The 19,559-nt window shown below is 37.2% G+C and overlaps 1 protein-coding gene across 1 annotated transcript in view; it reads right to left on the bottom strand.

The window, feature by feature from the left end:
• The window catches only part of LOC135712845 (WD repeat and FYVE domain-containing protein 3-like), a 134,034-nt gene that overhangs the window by 13,967 nt on the left and 100,508 nt on the right, over window positions 1–19,559 (bottom strand). Inside the window, exons 15-18 of the mRNA XM_065235908.1 lie at window positions 12,178–12,837; window positions 11,986–12,120; window positions 10,814–10,966; window positions 10,030–10,723 (exon numbers count right to left, since the gene is read on the bottom strand). Of these exons, the coding sequence (XP_065091980.1) occupies window positions 10,030–10,723; window positions 10,814–10,966; window positions 11,986–12,120; window positions 12,178–12,837 (1,642 nt within the window). The remainder of the gene's footprint in view (window positions 1–10,029; window positions 10,724–10,813; window positions 10,967–11,985; window positions 12,121–12,177; window positions 12,838–19,559) is intronic.

The raw sequence follows: 19,559 nt of genomic DNA, 5'->3' as shown, positions 1-19,559 counted from the left end.
GTTATATACATGGGCTAACCAGAAGAGTAACCAGAGAGTTAATGGAGCTACCTATGCTGCTATTGCAGCGGGTAGAAATCAAAATACTAACCAACGTAATTCTAACGGGAATTTTTACAATTTTGACTTAGGAAGCATTACTGCCCCTAAAATGGAATATTTACAGAAATCATTAATTGACATGATTTCTGATATGCTTAAATCTAACTCCATGTTTGATGCTATTCCAACTGGAGTAAAATTTGCAAATAATATTGTCATGACTTTAAAATTCAGTAATGGATTTTAAAGCATTAAATATTTTAAATTGGAATGCTCGATCTCTTAAAGATAATGAAGACGAGCTATTTAACTTTTTGAGAGTTCATACCCGAGCAAAGTCCAGCATCAAAATGACAGCAAATTGAAAACAAGTTTTGATATCAACATCAAACTGAAATCATAATTTGATTTCAGTTTCGCAATTCAAAAATTTGATTCCAAATTTTGTTTTCATTTTGCTGCACATTTGCTCTTCAAAAATATGTTGTTGCGGGGTTGTTTTCATTGCCTTAGCATAACATCAAATTGAATACTTATTTTTTTTATCAACAGGAAAAAAATTATATCAAATTTAGTTTTCAGTTTGCTCTCACTGATAACAGAAATAGTTTTCAATGTGATGTCACAGGAAGATTTTTTTGCTCTCAATTTTGATATTTTAACCGTTAAAACGACCAAAACGACAGCAACCTGAGTAATCATTATCAGCGAAATCACAACATCAAATTTAGATTTCAATTTAATCTCAGACTTTGCTCGGGAGACGTGACGTAACGTCTGTTACTGTATTAGAACGCAATGAGAATGAAAGAGTCGACTAGTTTCCTTGCACCTCACCTGTAAATAGCGCACATTTGGCTCGGTAGTTCATCGGATAGTTCTGTCAACACGGTGAATTGTTCCTTTCTTTTTCACTCCACCGAAATGCCGTCAACGCAAATACATGCATCTTTCCTTATTCACAGACTGAAAAAAGCAAAAAAAAAATATCACGATCATTATGGCAATGATCATGATCTGATCACGGTTGTTCATCAGTTGTACATAATCCGAACAACTTTTTGTACTCAGCTGTAGGCATTGAGATCTTTAGTTTGTAGCGTGCACTCACAACAAGCCTTGCGTAGTATAAGTAATGTATCGTGAGTGCACACAGCAATGATGTTGTTATCGTCTTGCTCTCTTGAGATCTTGGTAACACACTGTTCGAAATGCTCTCTGCGTATTAGTATTAAGAGTCAGCGTTCATCGTTAGCGATGATGCAAAAAAAAAATCTTGCAGCAGTTGTGTGCGTATTCATTGATCGCTAGAAGCAATTTTTTGACATCACTGGTCGTGTGGCATAGTGTTGCTTATGCTACGAACGATGTGAAAAGTGGTGCCGTCACGTCTGTTATTGTCAATAACTTACTGTGCGGGATGTAAAGCCGTTTTCAATGTTAATAATTTTTGAGTTAAAAAATCTTCCACAATTAAAGCGAAATCATGTGATTCTTGATGAGAATTTGTTATGGCAAAAATATAAAGGAAAAACCGAAAAAATTCCAGTGGAAATGCTGGAACGACAAATTGTATTTACGAAGACGACGATGATGAACCGTGGCAATTTGTCCCCAGAGAACGTACTTTAGAAGAAGTGGATGCTGTTGGCTACGTAGCACGAGGACTTTTAAAAGAATTTCCTGTTCTGGCTAATTATACCCATGCACTTGAACAAGAAGCAGAAGAAGGAGTGTGTTCCGGAAATTATGTTCTAGAGCTATCTTACGGTGGTCTCTTGCAGCCCACTGAGTCGTGGAACAATGTGTGCAATCAAATGAACTCCTATTTTAATAACGAACATAATAAAGTCGGACCTTCTTTCACTGAAGAAATCGGTTTTAGAAACTCAAAGGGTATAAAAAAGCGTTCTATTACGCTTATGCAGAAGAAATTCCCTGGAGTTCCTGAGAAAGTAATCAAAAGGTATGTCAATAATCGGATTAATATTCGAGTAAAGCATTTAAAAAAACGATTGGATGAAAAGAAAATCCACAAGCATAAATTTGAGCCAAAGAAGAACCCAAGCTGAAAGAAACCTTAACAAATAAAGAGTATATTAAAGAACGAAACGCAGCTCTTAGACAGAATAGCAGGAAATTGAAGCACATTATTAACTAACGAGTGTTCATTCGATTTTTTCATTTAGCCGTAGGTATGTTCAACATATTTAAATTTCAACTTTAAGCAATGAGTTATAATTATAAACACACTTTTTAAGCAATGAGTTATAATTATAAACACACTATGGCTAAAAATCTCTCTAATAAAGGAAAAAAAAAAACTTTTCAGATTAAAAACTATATCAGTCCATTCAAGCTACAACACAAACACAATGCTGAAATTCTCCAGCCGATGCGAGAAAACTATAGTGGGAACTATAGTAGGAATAACATGTCGTGGGTGATTTTTTATCTAGCAGAAGGATGCTCCCCAAAGATCAATACTGATGCGTACAGCGAAGTTCAGTTGCAAAACCGTTATTTAAATCAAAGAAGGGGCACGCAAATAATTATTTAATACCAGGTTTAATATATGCATGAAACTTAATCAATTTGACATTAAACTCAGTTTAATCATATCGAATGATTAAAAATTAATACTCTCATTCTAAAAAATAAGCATCTGACATTAATCCCAGTTTAATCATGGTTGATTAGATTGAAGATTATCTTTTTTGAATAAATTTTAATCATTTCTGATTCTTTTTTTTTTTTGTTAATTAATTTATTTGGAAAGGCTCAACCGAATTAACTTTACAGAGCCGAGGATTCTTGGTCACTATACTATACATCTTAAAACTATAGTACCGCAACAATAGGAGCTATAGATTTCAATCTCTATTTTGCTAGAAAAATATAATAATGTGTTTAAATTGTATACAGGGCTGGTAGCAGGTCACTTCTTAGTGACTTGGTCACTATTTTCAAGTCAGTCACTAAAAAGTCACTTTTTTCATCAAAAAGTCACTAAAGTCACTATTCCTTAAAATTTAGTCACTAAAGTCACTTTTTTACGACCAATGTTGAGAGTAAATAATATGACTTTAAAAACTCAGAGTAAAGTCTGACAAGAAGAGTTGTGAACATATGGAAACGTTAACTGTTTACGGAATCTAATATTTGGATTTTTTTTTTTATCTTGAAATTGGCATAGACCTATCATAAATTTTCAAAGATTTCAAAAAAAGTTCTACACCCAATATTCTGACTATTTTACATTGAGATTTTGTTTTGATTTATTATAGAGATCTTGAAAGTTGTCCAAGCCTACGCAGCAAAAAAAAAAAGTTACGTAAAATTCACCTGAAAAGGCACGTAGATATTTTCCATCCCACTTTTCAGGTGAATAATACGTATTTTGGGGGGAGAGATTACATTTGAGTGATTCACATAGAAATCAATTGATTTTCACGTAAATTTTATCGGACTTTTCGATGATCTTCAAATTGGCATCACTTAAAAGTTGCGGGAATTAGCAAGTAAATATTACTGGATTTAGTAATAATAATCAAGTGAGTTGGTCTATAGATATATATTTCGATTTATTTGAGTCATTAAATGATTGATTGCATTCTAGGAAAAAATACTAATTTACATGATCTTGAAGTTGATTAACCGCTTAGTAGCACCCTTATAGTTCGTCAATTGTTGATTCTTAGCACCTCGAACAATCCATTCCCGTATTCTGCAATTTCATTTTTAATTTATAAATGAGCTTACGCTTGAAAACATGAAGAATTCTGGTAATTCCAACTCGTCCAACAACGACGAAAGCGCACTTTTTTCTATCGTCATGTTTGAATTACGAATTCGACAAGAAATTCAAGATAGAGCTGGAATTAGGGAGTAACAGCTTTTGTAAACAATGACTTCTTTCGATGATGTCTTGAAAGTCAAGACTCGCGCAAATTAATCAAGACTTCCCCTACCTGTTGGTTTGCGTGGGTGTGCCTTGAATTTCTAGAAATAATCGAGTCATTGTTTACAAAAGCTGTTACGCCCTTACTCCAGCTCTATATAGAATTGTTTATACCATGAAATCACGAAAAGCTTACTTGAATTTCACTTAACCTTCACCAGCATGACATGTGGACTGGTCCAGTGAAACCAGTGGAATTCATTACCATTTAATTGCATTTTATGTGCGGCACGTGAACCTTATTGAATTCCTATTTTGAAGAGGCTACCTGTATTTTCTGGTAAAAATTACCTTTCCCGTTGGTTCAATGTAAAAAAAATGCTCTAGGAAGATTTTCAAGTTCTCGACATTTCTAGATAGAGCTGGAATTAGGGACCTAACAGCTTTTGTAAACAATGACTTTTCCCGATGATTTCTAGGAATTCAAGGCACGCCAACGCAAACCAACATAACCATCGGCTCTGCCTGATAGTGATGTTGATTTGCTTGGGCGAGCCTTGAGTGTCTAGAAATCATCGAGAGAAGTCATTGTTTATAAAAGCTGTTACGCCCTAATTCCAGCTCTCTAGATAGATGTTCAAAAGCCCGAAATTTATATAATCTCGGTAGTATTTGTCAAAAAATCGAGAAAATAAATCATGTCACAGGTTCTTGAGTTCCTTTTTAAATCCATTAAATTGTATTGTATTTTGTCCATACTAATATTCCGGTAATACTAAAAACAAAAATACCAGGTACAGGTCTTAGAAGAAAAATTAAACAACTCTAAAATCTTCTTCTTCTTCTTTCCTTTATTTAACGTCGGTCTCTGTTCCGCAATCTAGTGCCAATCACCGACGGACATCGATTGCCATCCATTGACGGCAATCGAATGTGCAGGAAGGCAGCTTCCACACCTGCGTAGGATATCGCACCCATTCAACACACATGGGCCGGGACCAACGGCTTTACTTCCCTTCCGAAGGAAGACGTGACCAGAGATTTTTATGCCTTAGAAAAATCCCACCGACCTCGGCTGGGATTGAACCCAGACCCATCGGGGTGTTAGAAAGCAGTCACGCTTACCACTACATCACCGGCGCCGGCTGACTCTAAAATGTATTCCTAAATCTCTAATTTTTCACGATTGAGATTTAAGTCCCAGACGCATTCAGTTTTGTTTTATGTCCGTGATCACTCCATCTGGGCCATAATGAGATTTTTTCTTAAACTGTGATCTAGAAAAGTTGCCTAGATCCCAGAGTTATGATTCTTTTTCTATGTTTGAGGTGTTACAGAAGATTCTATTCTTGGGAGGTTACAATGAAGAGAAGGATATTTTATTAATATACTCATGGCTAACTTAGATCTATATACATTTAATTCTAGACTGCAGTTCTTCATGTTGTTATGTTCATGTTGCATCGCTTCACATATATCCTAGATCTTCTAAAACTGCTGTCCAAAAATTGTAAATTGTGCCTCAATTTCGCGATCTAATAACAAATTCGTGATCTGCAGAGTGAGGAAGTGGGGGTTAGTATTGGACCGTGGTCACTTTTTAATTGTTTAAACGTCACTATTTGGTCACTATTTTCGTAATTTTAGTCACTCAAGTCACTACTATTACATCACATGCCCACTTTCAGCCCTGTATACATTGTATTGTAGTTGCAAACTTTGATTCCTATATTACTGGAACGCATTGGTGTCTAATGGATTCCACTATTATAGGAACATTAACGCAACTATAGGTGCGAAGGAGTCAAAAGCTTAAGGAAAATGAATTATTTTCCGTCAATTGCGGGCTATTTTCAAGTTTCATGTATGCAAATCAACTTTATTTTACGAGAGTTTTAATTTTCCACCATTATTCTGGGAGAAACCCTAAGCCGCAACTAAATATATAAATTAATAAATCAATAAACAAACAAATAAATTAATTAACATATGAATATATATATATAAACAAAAAGATTAATAAATTAATTAATTATTTTATATATATATATATATATATATATATATATATATATATACAGCAATTCCATAGAAAAAAGTTATAGTGGGTCTCAGAATTTCATGAAAATTGGTATAGTTCTTCCTTATCAAAAAATATTAGACTCGTATTTTTTTATTGCGCCATTAGGGTGACCATTTCCATGTTAGGGTGGTCCAAAAAATCATTTTTTTTTCAAAAATGTCTTTTTTCAAAAATTTATAACTTCTGAACCTCTATACCGATTTTTACGATTGACCCTTCAAATGAAAGATGTTTTAATGTAATTTTGAGAAAAATTATGAAACACTCAGAGATATTTGATTTTGTAGGAAAAAAATATGTTACAAATGCTTTTTCTTGATTTTCACTGCGAGGGTCTTCAACAACTTCTTATTTTAGTATTTTTAATTGAAAGATCATTTAATTTTACATAACATATCAAAAAATTAGCGATGTCGGAGAAGCAGTTTTGGAGATACAATTTTTTTAAAATAAAAAAATATTGTACCGCAATATATGCACCACACGTGCATGGAAACGATGAAGACGCAAGGTAGTTCACAATGCGTCTCCATCGAGTCACAGCAGCTGTGGCTAATGAAATCTATGAGTAACTTACAAGCTGGTTGCAACATTCAGTTCAACCTGCGGGCCGTCCATAAACCACGTAGACCAGCTTAGACTCGTAGGTATATCACTCACTCGTAGGTACGATATAATGCTTCACATAAAACAACGAATGTTATGAAAGAAATGATCAGTTAGAAATCAAAGTTTCCTACTAGAACAGTTGAATTGAAGAATATCTAAAAATGAAACGTAAGTGTTCAATGTGTGATGTTTGGATGTTGAGTTCATGTGCCAGAAAAATCACCAATAAATTGTACGATTATGCAGTGGAAAAAAAGATTAAAATAGATGAGAGTAGCTCCTTCATTTGTCAACGATGCTACCACAAACTATATGAACCCAATGATGCCGTGACCGAAGAAGCCGTTGCAGGACCATCCAGAATCGCTGCTGCAGGTACGTTATTTGAAAATTCATGTGATTCTTCTTTAAATTTCAATTCTTTTCTTCTAACTACTAACTTAAACTCTTCTTTTTTGCAATCATTTTTCAGAGTCCATCGAAGCAACCAGCATTGAATCAATTTCCGTTGCGGGACCGTCCAGAATGGTTCCTTTTCCCTGCCAAGGTAAATAATAAAAAATAAATCATTTGTATGTTTTTTTTCTAATAATCAATCATTTTTTATATTTATTTTCAGAATCAGTGGAAACAACCAGTTCTGAATCGATCGTTACCACCTACAACGCACCTTTGTCGGACGAAAATGAATTCCTTATACAACTTAAGGATAAATATAAAGAAACAAGAGACAGCAATGAGCGATACAGGATTTAAACCACACTTCCCAAAAGTTGGTCTACATATAGAATTATGAAGGAGTTCAATGTTTCCCAACATAAGGCCAACCAAGCAAAAGCACTGCAGCAAGAGAAAGGAATAATGTCGGTGCCTGTAAAGAGGTTAAGCAGAGCTTCATTAGGAGAACCAACGATAATGCTTGTTCGTGATTTTTACAATAGTGACGATATAAGTCGTGTTTGTCCGGGGAAAAGAGATTATTTAATATCTAAAAATGATGAAGGCGAAATCTACATACAAAGAAGATTAGTTTTGTGTAACTTGCAGGAGGCGTACTCCATCTTTACAAATACATATCCTGATATTAAAATAGGATTTTCCATGTTCGCCAGTAACCGTCCGAAACACTGCATTTTGGCAGGGACAAGTGGCACGCATACCGTATGCGTTTGTATATATCATCAGAACGGTAAACTTATTTTTAAAACACTACAAAGCAGACAATCACTCCCAGATGGTGTTGATTCCTATCACAATTTGTTTAAAAAAATAATTTGTTAAAATCCAAGTGAACAATGCTGGCTGCAGTGTTGCAAAAATTGTTCAGGAACGCAAATTTTGGCCACAGAACTAATGACTATTCTTAGTAACGGACATGTTGAATCAATACAATTCAAACAATGGCGTCAAGTAGAGAGATGCATTATGGACTTAGTTGAAATGGACACACAGGAATTTATTGATACTTTTTTAGAAAAATTATTCAATTTATTGCCGCATAACTTTATAGCTGAGCAACAGGCAAATTATATGAAACACATCAAAAGCAATTTGAAAGCTACAGAATGCATCATAATCTGTGATTTTTCGGAGAATTATTCTTTCGTTGTGCAGGATGCAGTTCAAGGCTTTCATTGGGCGAACGCCCAATGTACTATTCACCCTTGTGCTATTTATTTTAAAGACGAAGAATCTAACGATTTGAAATTTACTAGTTTTATTGCAATTGCTGATTTCACTAAACATAATCATGTCGCAGTTCGTTTATTTCTTACGCATTGTCTAGCGTTCATAAAATGTAAATTGCCAAGCTTACAACAGATTTACTTTTTCTCAGATGGATCAGGAAGCCAATATAAAAATAAGATGACCGCTTTTAATTTATGCAACATGCAAAAAGATTTTGGCATTGCTGCCGAGTGGAATTTTTTCGCAACTTGTCATGGAAAGGGCCCTTGTGATGCTTTGGGAGGAGTATTAAAACGAAACGCTGCGAAAGCGAGTTTGCAAGGCCACCATATAACAACGGCCCAAGAACTTTACTCATGGGCTATTTCTAAGCCAAATTCAAAAATACACTATCAGTTTTTTTTCGGAATCCGATTACAATAAAATGGAAAGAAAATTGAAAAACCGTTTTATACATGTGAACCAAATTTCGGGGACTCAGTCATTCCATAGTTTTAAGCCTCAAAACGAAAAGTATATTATTGTCAAACGGTATTCATTTTCAACGGAAGAAAAATGTGTGAAATTGTAATTAAAGAAAATAAATGCTTCATGTTTTGCTTATTTTTCTTCGACCTCGTCATTATTTGTAGCATTTAAGTACTTCTCCCAGAATTTTGATACCAAAATTAATAATGTCAAACTGGGGCCTGTTTTAAAGCCACGAAGACTTCAATGGGGGAGGGGAGTCCAGCCACAGTATACGCTCGGTAAAAATATTTTAAAATTTTAGTAAAGTATACGAGGGGGGAGGTAGGATCTGCAATGTTTAAAAATTGGTCTACGTGGTTTATGGACAGCCTCCAGGCTGAACTGAATGTTGCATCCAGCTTGTAAGTTACTCATAGATTTCATTAGTTACAGCTGCTGTGACTCGATGGAGACGCGTTTGTGAACTACCTTGCGTCTTCATCGTTTCCATGCACGTGTGGTGCATATATTGCGGAACAATAATTTTTTATTTAAAAAAAAATTTTATCTCCAAAACTGCTTCTCCGACATCGCTAATTTTTTGATATGTTATGTAAAATTAAATGATCTTTCAATTAAAAATACTAAAATAAGAAGTTGTTGAAGACCCTCGCAGTGAAAATCAAGAAAAAGCATTTGTAACATATTTTTTTCCTACAAAATCAAATATCTCTGAGTGTTTCATAATTTTTCTCAAAACTACATTAAAACATCTTTCATTTGAAGGGTCAATCGTAAAAATCGGTCAAGAGGTTCAGAAGTTATAAATTTTTGAAAAAAGACATTTTTGAAAAAAAATGATTTTTTGGACCACCCTAACACGGAAATGGTCACCCTAATGGCGCAATAAAAAAATACGAGTCTAATATTTTTTGATAAGGAAGAACTATACCAATTTTCATGAAATTCTGAGACCCACTATAACTTTTTTCTATGGAATTGCTGTATATATATATATATATATATTAAATAATTATTTAATTTATTAATCTTTTTTTTTCTTTTATGTATAAGATATTCAGCCAAGGGCTGGTTCACCTTAATAAATCAATAAATAAATGTGCAAGTTATGTTTTATCTATCAAAAGTTCACCTGCTTTTAATACATATTTATAGAAAGGTCTTCACGGGAAAGGTCTATTCGCAATACCAAATAGTAGAGTTAATGTCCTTGATTGTGGACAACAATACTTACCACTAAGCATTCCTGATACTGGTGCACCCCATAAAAAGGTCCAGACGCGATCTAGATCTAGATTTATATGCTCAGTGCCTAAGAGCTTCACAGGTTGGCCCATAATGATTGCCGTAAGCAAAAAGTATATTTCGGGTATGCTAATATGATGCTGCAGTAACCATTCCAGATATGTAAAACCGGAGCAATTCGTGAACTGAGATTTTGATTCATCACTAGTCTTAACCAACGTTGATGTAACTAAATCTTGAGGCATCTTTAAATTAGTTGATGCAGTTACGCTTTGCGTCGTCGACAAAAGCAGCATATCCTTGTTTTGCGAAACAACTTCGGTGTTTTTCATATATCCGCTATTCATACTACCTTCACGAAATCGTCCAATGATCATTTCGTTAGCACATAGAACAACCAGTATTCTCATGGCCCATATAACAGTCGTACAATTGAGATGTGGTTGCATAAACATCATGAGCCAGTCCAAACCAAGAACCTTGGAAATTTCTTCAGATAAAACAGCATTGACAGTATTTTTTGATGTGAATAACATACTATGCAGCATACATAGCCCTTTGTTTCTCAAAACAATTTTCCGTACTATTGTTTTGTTTTTATACAAGTCAGGATCATGCATAGATGTGTTGCCATCAGTGGTGTAATCTGCTAGGTTTAGGGTTTTATCGTTTTCATCTTCCGGCTACAAATTGATAGAATATACAAACTATAAGATCTCTCGCCATAAATATTTTATGGACAAGAAATTGCCGCGGAAAAAACAAGTACCAACCTGAGGAATATGATAAACCAAACTTTGTCCAAAAAGTAGTAAATCAGATATACGTGGTTGAGGCCCCAGTAGTATTTCTAATAAGCAAAACAGAACTTCTCGTGTATTGTGGTCATACACATCTTCAACAATGTGTAATAGTTTAGAAATGCACTGAAAGTAAAAGGATAGACTATAATATAAAATTGAGAGCGCAGTACTGAGAAAATCTCTTTTATTATTATCGTAATTTTTAGCCGTAGGCTTGTTGTAGCCTACTAATAAAATCAAACGTGGTATACCATAGAGCAGAACTTCCACTTTAAGACAACGCTACCACCAACGCCACCATATGTGCATGATATGTTGATGGTATAAAACTGAAACAACATCTCGCAGTACAGGTCGAAGGTTTTAAAATTATTAATATTTCAAGCATATAGGGGAAATGGCTCTAATGTTGGCCTATAGATCTAAGATTTAGCTCATCGCTAAAAATCCGCTATTTATATTTTAAGGCTTAAGCGCAGTTGAAGAAATCGTAAAGCGTACGATAGAAGAAAATCTCTATAAGGTTCATTGAATGCGTTTTTTTTTTATTATTTTTTTTACGATGAACCATCTATAGAGATATCTGAATGTTAATGTGAGTCGTTCTAAGCATAAGTGCAATAAACCGTTAATACATACACATTTAGTTTATTTTTGTACCGAGTTCGGCTATGCAAATCTAGGGAAAAAAGTTTTACTGAGATCAAAATTATCCGACACTCAGGGTAATCAAATGTCACTTTTGCTGAGATCTCAGTGAAACTTATTTTCGTCGAAATTTGCACAGCCGAGCTCGGCAGACAAAACTAAGTGTGTACATGGTTTTACTGCACATTAATCACACTTACGCATTCAGAGATCTATAAAGTCTAGCAATGATTTCCGGTACTTCACCAATAGAAAAATACGAAAAATAAAATGTTGCTTCATTTCAACAAACACGCATTTTGTAACAAAATTAGGCCAACTCTGCGCGGCGTGTGAGGTGAGGTGGCAGTGAAGTGACAATTGTGAAGACACAAGTCACCTCACCACACACGCCCCGCAGAATACGCCTAAATGAGAGTTGTACGAGCGAGGATCAAGTTGGAAATTTCAGCTCTCAAGATATAGTCGGATCTAAAGGTATCACTATGCCAAACCTGCATATCTCGCATGATACGAATATTCGTTCGCTTTTCACTGGACTCTGATATAAGCTCCAGTAGATGCTCCAAAAGCGATTTTAAAATGTCACTGGGAGCTCCAAGCCAGATTTCAAAGTCACATAATAAGTCCTGTAATGAAACAAATGTATGTGTTAAGATTTTCTTGCATCTCAAAACCTAACCTACCTGGAAAGACATGACGTTTGGAATAGCTGATGTTTCATGGCCACTGTTTACAGTACCAACTAGGTTAAACGTAAGGTGCAGAATATGAGAGTTTAACAAATGCTTCTTTTTCTTGAATATCATTCCCAATGTTTGATAGTATCTTTTACGATCCATTTCATTTTGAGTCGATTTATTTGATTTTATCACGCAAGTAAGAGCCTTCACCCCAGCGTAGAGACTTTCCACATTTTGCGACATGGCAATGATGCCTAGCAGTACACTACATCCGCCGACGGTGTATATAATGGCTGACACTGGGTTTGGGCTGAAGCATCGTATACCTAAATAGCCAATCATCACTCCTCCAAGTGTACGAGCGGGACCAGCAAGATGACCTGCAGAATTGTGTAATATTTTTATCGGAGTAGCATTGTCGTGTGAGTTCATTCCTAGCTGTTTGGCAATTGCTTTGCAATCGACTCTGCTATAAACTTTTCGGATTTTAGATAACGTTAAATTCGAGACAGCTCGTGCATTCATTCCAAATATAACACGTTCTTCGGGCACGATAGGACTAACAGAGTCATCCAATATTTTCTCAGCATGTGGGGCTTGCAGCGACCCTAGATAATGTGGACCAAGGGCATATATTTTGTTTACGGTTGATTGATTGAACACCTGAAATTAAAAAAAAAACAAATGGTGGAAATGTTATAAACATGTCTACTAAGGCTTTCCCTCGCTTAAAATTTACACATTAAAAATAAAATAAAATGTTGATCCCTCTGTTGTTGATCGTATGTTTTTCATCTGTAGGTTGTTAAAATGAATGCATTGTGTCTCAGATAAAAGAACGCTTGAATAAGTAACAGGGTTATTTTAAAATTTTACATATGTCAAATTAAAGTATAATTTCATCAATTAGAAAACATAACAACAGTCAAAAATCTTTCGCTTAGTGAGCATCCATTAAGTACTTCAAGCTCCCTCCGTTTTGTCAATACCGTATACACATTGCTTGTCACAGATTTTTAAACTTCCCAGCAGTTCCATTTCAAATGACGATTTTTTTTTAAATTTTTTGATCGACCTTCTACGATTATGTTGAAACTTTGCACAGTTGTTTGTTATTGTCCAACATGCCATTTTACATATTTGGTTCCCTAGTTTTGTACACGACTAACACTTGACCCAAAGTTGTTATTTTCGAGATACTCGTAGATTAAAATTCACTTATCGCATATTTTAAGAAATTTTCGCTCTTTTGAGATGTTATTCGTGAGTGTTCAATCTTGAAAGTATTTTTAACAAAAAGCCCAATTAATTTCCTTAAACTTTGCTGTTCACAGTTTTTCAATCATACGCGTGAGTTAAGGTCGATCCGAAACGATTTGCGAATCTGTGTGGAACTGCCTCTGCCCTTGGAGCGTAGCATATTTAATGCATAGCAATCTCATGTAGTTTTAATTTTTGGGGTGTAGTGACACCAACAAGTACAACATGTTTTATATTTAATGTTTCCTCCCGTAGTGTCCTTTAATGATATTGACTGGATTGTTCAATCATGAAGCAACATAAAAATATAAACAAGCTGCTTTAATCCCGAGTTCAATCCTGAGTATTCCTTGACAAGCAAATATAATCAAGAAAGTATGCTCTGCTAGTGGATGGTTCGAAAATTTTCCAGTGTGATCTATGACGATTACAAATTCCAAGTTCGTTTTGGAAGCCACGAAGAGTTTTTTCTTTAATGGTTCAAATGAGAAGAGGTGTTGATTGGCAAACGCGGTAAGAAGAAAACAGAAGAGATGGAAGATTCGTGTACGGCGTACGTTGGGAACTGCGAAATGAAATGAAGACGAAGCGTCTGGCGCAGGAAAACAGACAGCAGCTAAACGGCTACTGAAGATAATCATGGAGTGAGTCAAGCGGATCAACGGCCAACAAGAGAACATGATTCTTCTTAAGATCAAGGAGACGTGCAAGTTACCTGGATGATAAGGAAAAAACCTGGAGGCATAGAGGGAGATCCTTCCATTATGATATATTCAGTATTTTATTTTACCATTCATATATTATTACATGCTAATTTGATTTTTACATAGCCTGGGACGTTTTTCTTTATTTTAACGTCGGTCTCTGTTCCGCAATCTAGTGCCAATCACCGACGGACATCGATTGCCATCCATTGACGGCAATCGAATGTGCAGGAAGGCAGCTTCCACACCTGCGTAGGATATCGCACCCATTCAACAACACACATGGGCCGGGACCAACGGCTTTACTTCCCTTCCGAAGGAAGACGTGACCAGAGATTTTTATGCCTCAGAAAAATCCCACCGACCTCGGCTGGGATTGAACCCAGACCCATTGGGGTGTTAGAAAGCAGTCACGCTTACCACTACACCACCGGTGCCGGCTCCTGGGGCGTTTGTACGCCATGTTGACGCTTCGTTCTACCCCTGTAGATTCAAGAAATGCGTCGGTTGAGTATATTATTCAAACTCGATTCATATCACAGAATCATCTTTGCGGTAAATGCAAAACATTTTGACCTGGACATTTTGGCATTTGCGCCATATCCCAGATATGCTGCAGATCTTAATGTTGACAAGAAAAATGATTAGACGTAATCTGACCTAACCTTTTTTTAAAGGATGCTTTCTCGTACTGGCTGCATTTGTATTAGATTTGATTATATTACATTAGACCACAAGCAAATATCATCAAAGTAGAAGAAAATACATTAACAAATTAAATGTTTGTGATAGTGATAGATTGCTGCACCCTAATTGAGGAAGTGCTCAAATCAACTCTATTGTTTAGTTTAGTATAAATGAATAGCATCTCTTGAATACGCTCATAAACCATTATTGTTTTGGTGGTGTGTAGCGAGTGTGAATGAGCGAATGCAGTGGTCGTTGTCAACATCGACACCGACACCATTAGCAAAACTATATTAACAATATTGTTCATTCTTCGATTTTCCATACATCACGTGAAACAGAAGCTTCATGTTCGACACACCACCTAACGACAGAAAAGGCAACCAACATGCATTTGATGCAATTTTCACGCATGAAAAATATAATTTAATTACAACACATTAATTACATCAGGGAACTATATTTTAATGCAGTATATTTGCCATTAGACAGTTGGGTTTTAACAAGCAGACTGAACGCCTTCAATATGTAGGAATATGGGAAAATGAATGTGATAAAAAATCGGCTTCCATGCACTGAGGCCAATAAAAATTCTTAATTTCATAAGACTCGACTTATGAAAAACACATATTAATTTCATAAGCGTGACTTATGAATGATTTTCGGGTAACATGAGGTAGATCTTATACGCCTTTAACCATTTCATTTTCCCAAGCGTTGACGCTCAGCGTCCATGGTTCGGATCCAGTCTGCTTTGATTTATTTTTTTTTGTTATCATTACTTTTCAAGTATTTCTTATTGAATTCTTACGTTCTTTTGCCTGCGTGTAAGATCCTGTGAATGAAATTTTTAATATGATGAACATTTTTAATATGATGAACATTATGGTCAATTAGAGGACCACTAGTAGAATAACTGGTACACTTCCCATATATTCCTAACACAGTAGTCAGATAAAACATGGTAGATTAGGATTATTAGAACTACGGCGAAGGTGTACGCTGATTCATTAGCCAGGGTTTGGAAAAGTCCGAGGATAAACATATAATCATAACATAACTTTTCATAAATTTGTTAATCTAAACCCAAAACACATGCACTTGTTATTGTTCCAATTATAAATGGATCATACTTTAAAAGCGGTCGTATTCTTTCACTTATTTTGTAAGATGTTTTAAAAGGTATTAAATGCAGATTGATAAATGAAAATTCTATGAATCTACATCGACACAAAATTGAGTGGGTTTTCACTAAAAATCGCAACTGAGTAAAATCTGCTCGAATATGAGGAAAATCGATGAAAGTTTTACTCTGCCTAGGAGTACACAAATAGACTCAAAGAAACCTCTCTCGATTTTCCTCATATTCTAAAAGTTTTGCATTGGAAAATTGAGGTAAATTTTACTCAGTCTATATGTGTAACCTACGTTTTTACGAATTTGAGTGATTACTAAAATTTTAATTGGTTTAGTCGTTTGTTTTTTTAGTACATACCTATGCATGCACCTGAGTTTAAAGTTAGGGGAAAGCGGGGTAAGATGGCCATATCTGGTAAGATGAGCAGCGTTCTAAATAACATCTTTTGACAGTGAAATTGGTATAAATGAACACTAGCTCGGTAAAAGCTCCAACAGCCTTTTACATCGGCATTTAATGTTGCTGATATCTCTGCCAAATATCTGTTTGTTAGCTGAAATCACAGCAAAAATCTTATTTGTTAGCTGAGTCTTGGTATTTGTTTTACTGAATCTCGGCAAAAAATGTAAGTGTGTATGTAAAGCACTACTTTAGTATACAGTAATGCCCCGTTTTTGTCAGCCCCCTGATGAATTTAGGGCTGACAAAAACGGTACACTAACAAAATCGGGACATTTTTTTTTCGCTTAATTTTTTTAACATAATATCTTTAAATGCTGTTTGATAATGCAAGATTTCTGTTATAGGAATCATTCAATATATACGAGCCTATTTAGGGGGGCGGAGGGAGCTGGAATTTCAAACTTTTCGTAAGTGTCATATAAGAAAAGACATTCTTACATTGATGGTGTGGAGGGGGTGTGGGTGGCTAAATGGACTTAGGTAAGAATTAAATGGCCACTCAATGGCTATGTGGTTAAGCATTTTCTGTAAGAACAACAATAATAATACATAGTGCATAATAAAGACTTGCGTATGTCCCATGGACCCCATATTAAAATTCTCTGAATGAAATTTGTAGAGATTTTCACACACACACACACACACACACACACACACACACACACACACACACACACACACACACACACACACACAGACACACACACACACACAGACACACACACACACACACACACACACACACACACACACACACACACACACACACACACACACACACACGCACACACACACACACACACACACACACACACACACACACACACACACACACACACACACACACACACACACACACACACACACACACACACACACACACACACACACACACACACACACACACACACACACACACACACACACACACACACACACACACACACACACACACACACACACACACACAGTGCGGCTGCCCCTGTCCCGGTAAAACCTTGGCAGGCCTCCGGATACGTTCAAAACTCGTCACCAATTGGTGATTGGTGAGTAGTAGGCTCAGATGTAACATTACTGACTTACGCCGATCTGGCTCTGAACACGGTCCCCATGAAGGACCGTGTCAACCCTAGCATGGCTTCCCTGCTTGCATAGATAACCATGAGATCACGATAGGAGACTACATACAAAGAGTGGAGATAGCGGCCCGGAGGGGGGACCCATCAGAATGGAGAAAATCGGAGAAAAAAAAAAGACGAAAATGAAAAAAAAAACCAAAAAATATGAAGGACGACGGCTAGACGCCAGACAGTGAAAACGGAGGAGCGAACGTGTTCGCAAGAAGCGGAAAGCTGCAGAGATCCCCATGTCAAACCAGGTGACCACAGCGAGTTCCAGTAGTAGCATACCCCAAATGGAACAGCATGGACCCCAAAGAGAGCAGCTAGGTGCGGTGCCATGCCAAATATTCACACCGAAATCCAGCAGTGGCAAACAGCAAGAATTGCAGCTTGGGAGAACCAAAATGACGAAGGTTAGGAGGAAGATCGATGAACTCTATGTGTTCGTGAAGGATAAGAACAACATACACATTGAGGTCAAGCTACTAGCGACGGTCATCAAATCCGGCATAACTGTGGCAGATCGGGAACTGCAAGAATGGAGAAGAAGAGCTGAAGCGGCCGAAAAGGCTCTGCTTGAGGTCAAGGAGAATGCAATGCTAGCTGAAGCGCAGGAGACGCTGAAGGGACCAACGAACCCACGTCCGGAGAAAAGAGATAGGGATGAGACGAAGAGGACCCCAAAAAACACAAGGACGACGAATACGGGGACAAGGAGCAAGAAGATGGAGAAGACAGTGATTGGCGTAAAGTCGAAAACCAGAAGGAGAAGAGGAAAAAACTGAAGGAAGAGGAACAAAGGAAGAAGGAACAGGAGAAGAAGGAGGAGAAGGAAAAGAAGAATGAAGAGGAAGAGAAGAAGAAGAAGACGGAAGAGAGGAAGAAGGAAGTCAAGAAGAAGGAAAACCCCAGGCATCGTAGGGAGAGAAGTAAGGGCGACACTCTGGTTATCGAGGCGAAAGACAAAACGACATACGCAGCACTCCTCCGGAAAGTGAGAGAGGATCCGGAGTTGAAGCAACTAGGCGAGAACGTGGTGAAAACCAGGCGCACCCAGAAAGGCGAGATGCTCTTCGAGCTGAAGAAGGACTCGTCGGTGAGGAGTTCAGCCTTCAAGGAACTCGTCGAAAAATCTCTTGGTGAGGACGCGAACGTAAAAGCCATATCGCAGGAGTCAGTGGTCGAGTGCAAGGATCTGGATAAGATCACAACGGAAGACGAGGTACGATGTTCGCTGAAGGTGCAATGCAATCTGGGAGATGCGCCTATGACAATCCGGTTGAGGAAGGCGTACGGTGGTACACAAACGGCATCGATACGACTTGCGACGGACGCAGCTAACGAGTTGCTGAAGACAGGACAAGTCAAGGTTGGGTGGTCAGTATGCCCCCTGAAAGCTATCCCTGGGGTTACCAAGCAAATGGAGAGATACTTTAAGTGCATGAACTTTGGTCACCAGGCAAGAAACTGCAAAGGCCCTGATAGATCGGAGCTGTGCAGGAAATGCGGAGAGAAGGGGCACGTTGCTAAAGACTGTATGAAGCAACCGAGGTGCATGCTCTGCAGAAAGGAGGACGGAAACGGTCATATGACGGGAAGTTTCAGGTGCCCAGCTTACAAAAAGGCGATAGCGGGCCAATAGTAATGGAGATAATCCAAATAAATCTCAATCATTGTGACACAGCACAGCAACTGTTGTGGCAGTCGACAACGGAAACAAAGTGCGGCGTTGCAATGATTGCGGAGCCGTATCGAGTCCCTCCCGATAACGATAACTGGGTGGCCGATAGAACAGGGATGGCGGCAATACAAGTTATGGGCAGGTATCCCATACAAGAAGTGGTGACGAGGTCACCAGTAGTTGCTATGCACCCCCGAGATGGACAATGGAGCAGTTTTCACCAGATGCTAGATGGACTCACCGGGGAGCTCACCGGACGGAGACCAATCGTGATTGAAGAAGATTTCAATGCTTGGGCAGTGGACTGGGGAAGCAGATGTACCAACGCAAGA

Source organism: Ochlerotatus camptorhynchus, unplaced genomic scaffold, assembly GCF_037179485.1.
Source record: "Ochlerotatus camptorhynchus isolate MF236.1 unplaced genomic scaffold, CSIRO-AGI_Acam_v1.1 ptg000505l, whole genome shotgun sequence".
In the NCBI taxonomy this organism is placed as follows: domain Eukaryota; kingdom Metazoa; phylum Arthropoda; class Insecta; order Diptera; family Culicidae; genus Ochlerotatus; species Ochlerotatus camptorhynchus.
The sequence above is the reverse complement of the archived record's forward strand: the minus strand, read 5'-3'. Positions and strand labels throughout refer to the sequence as shown.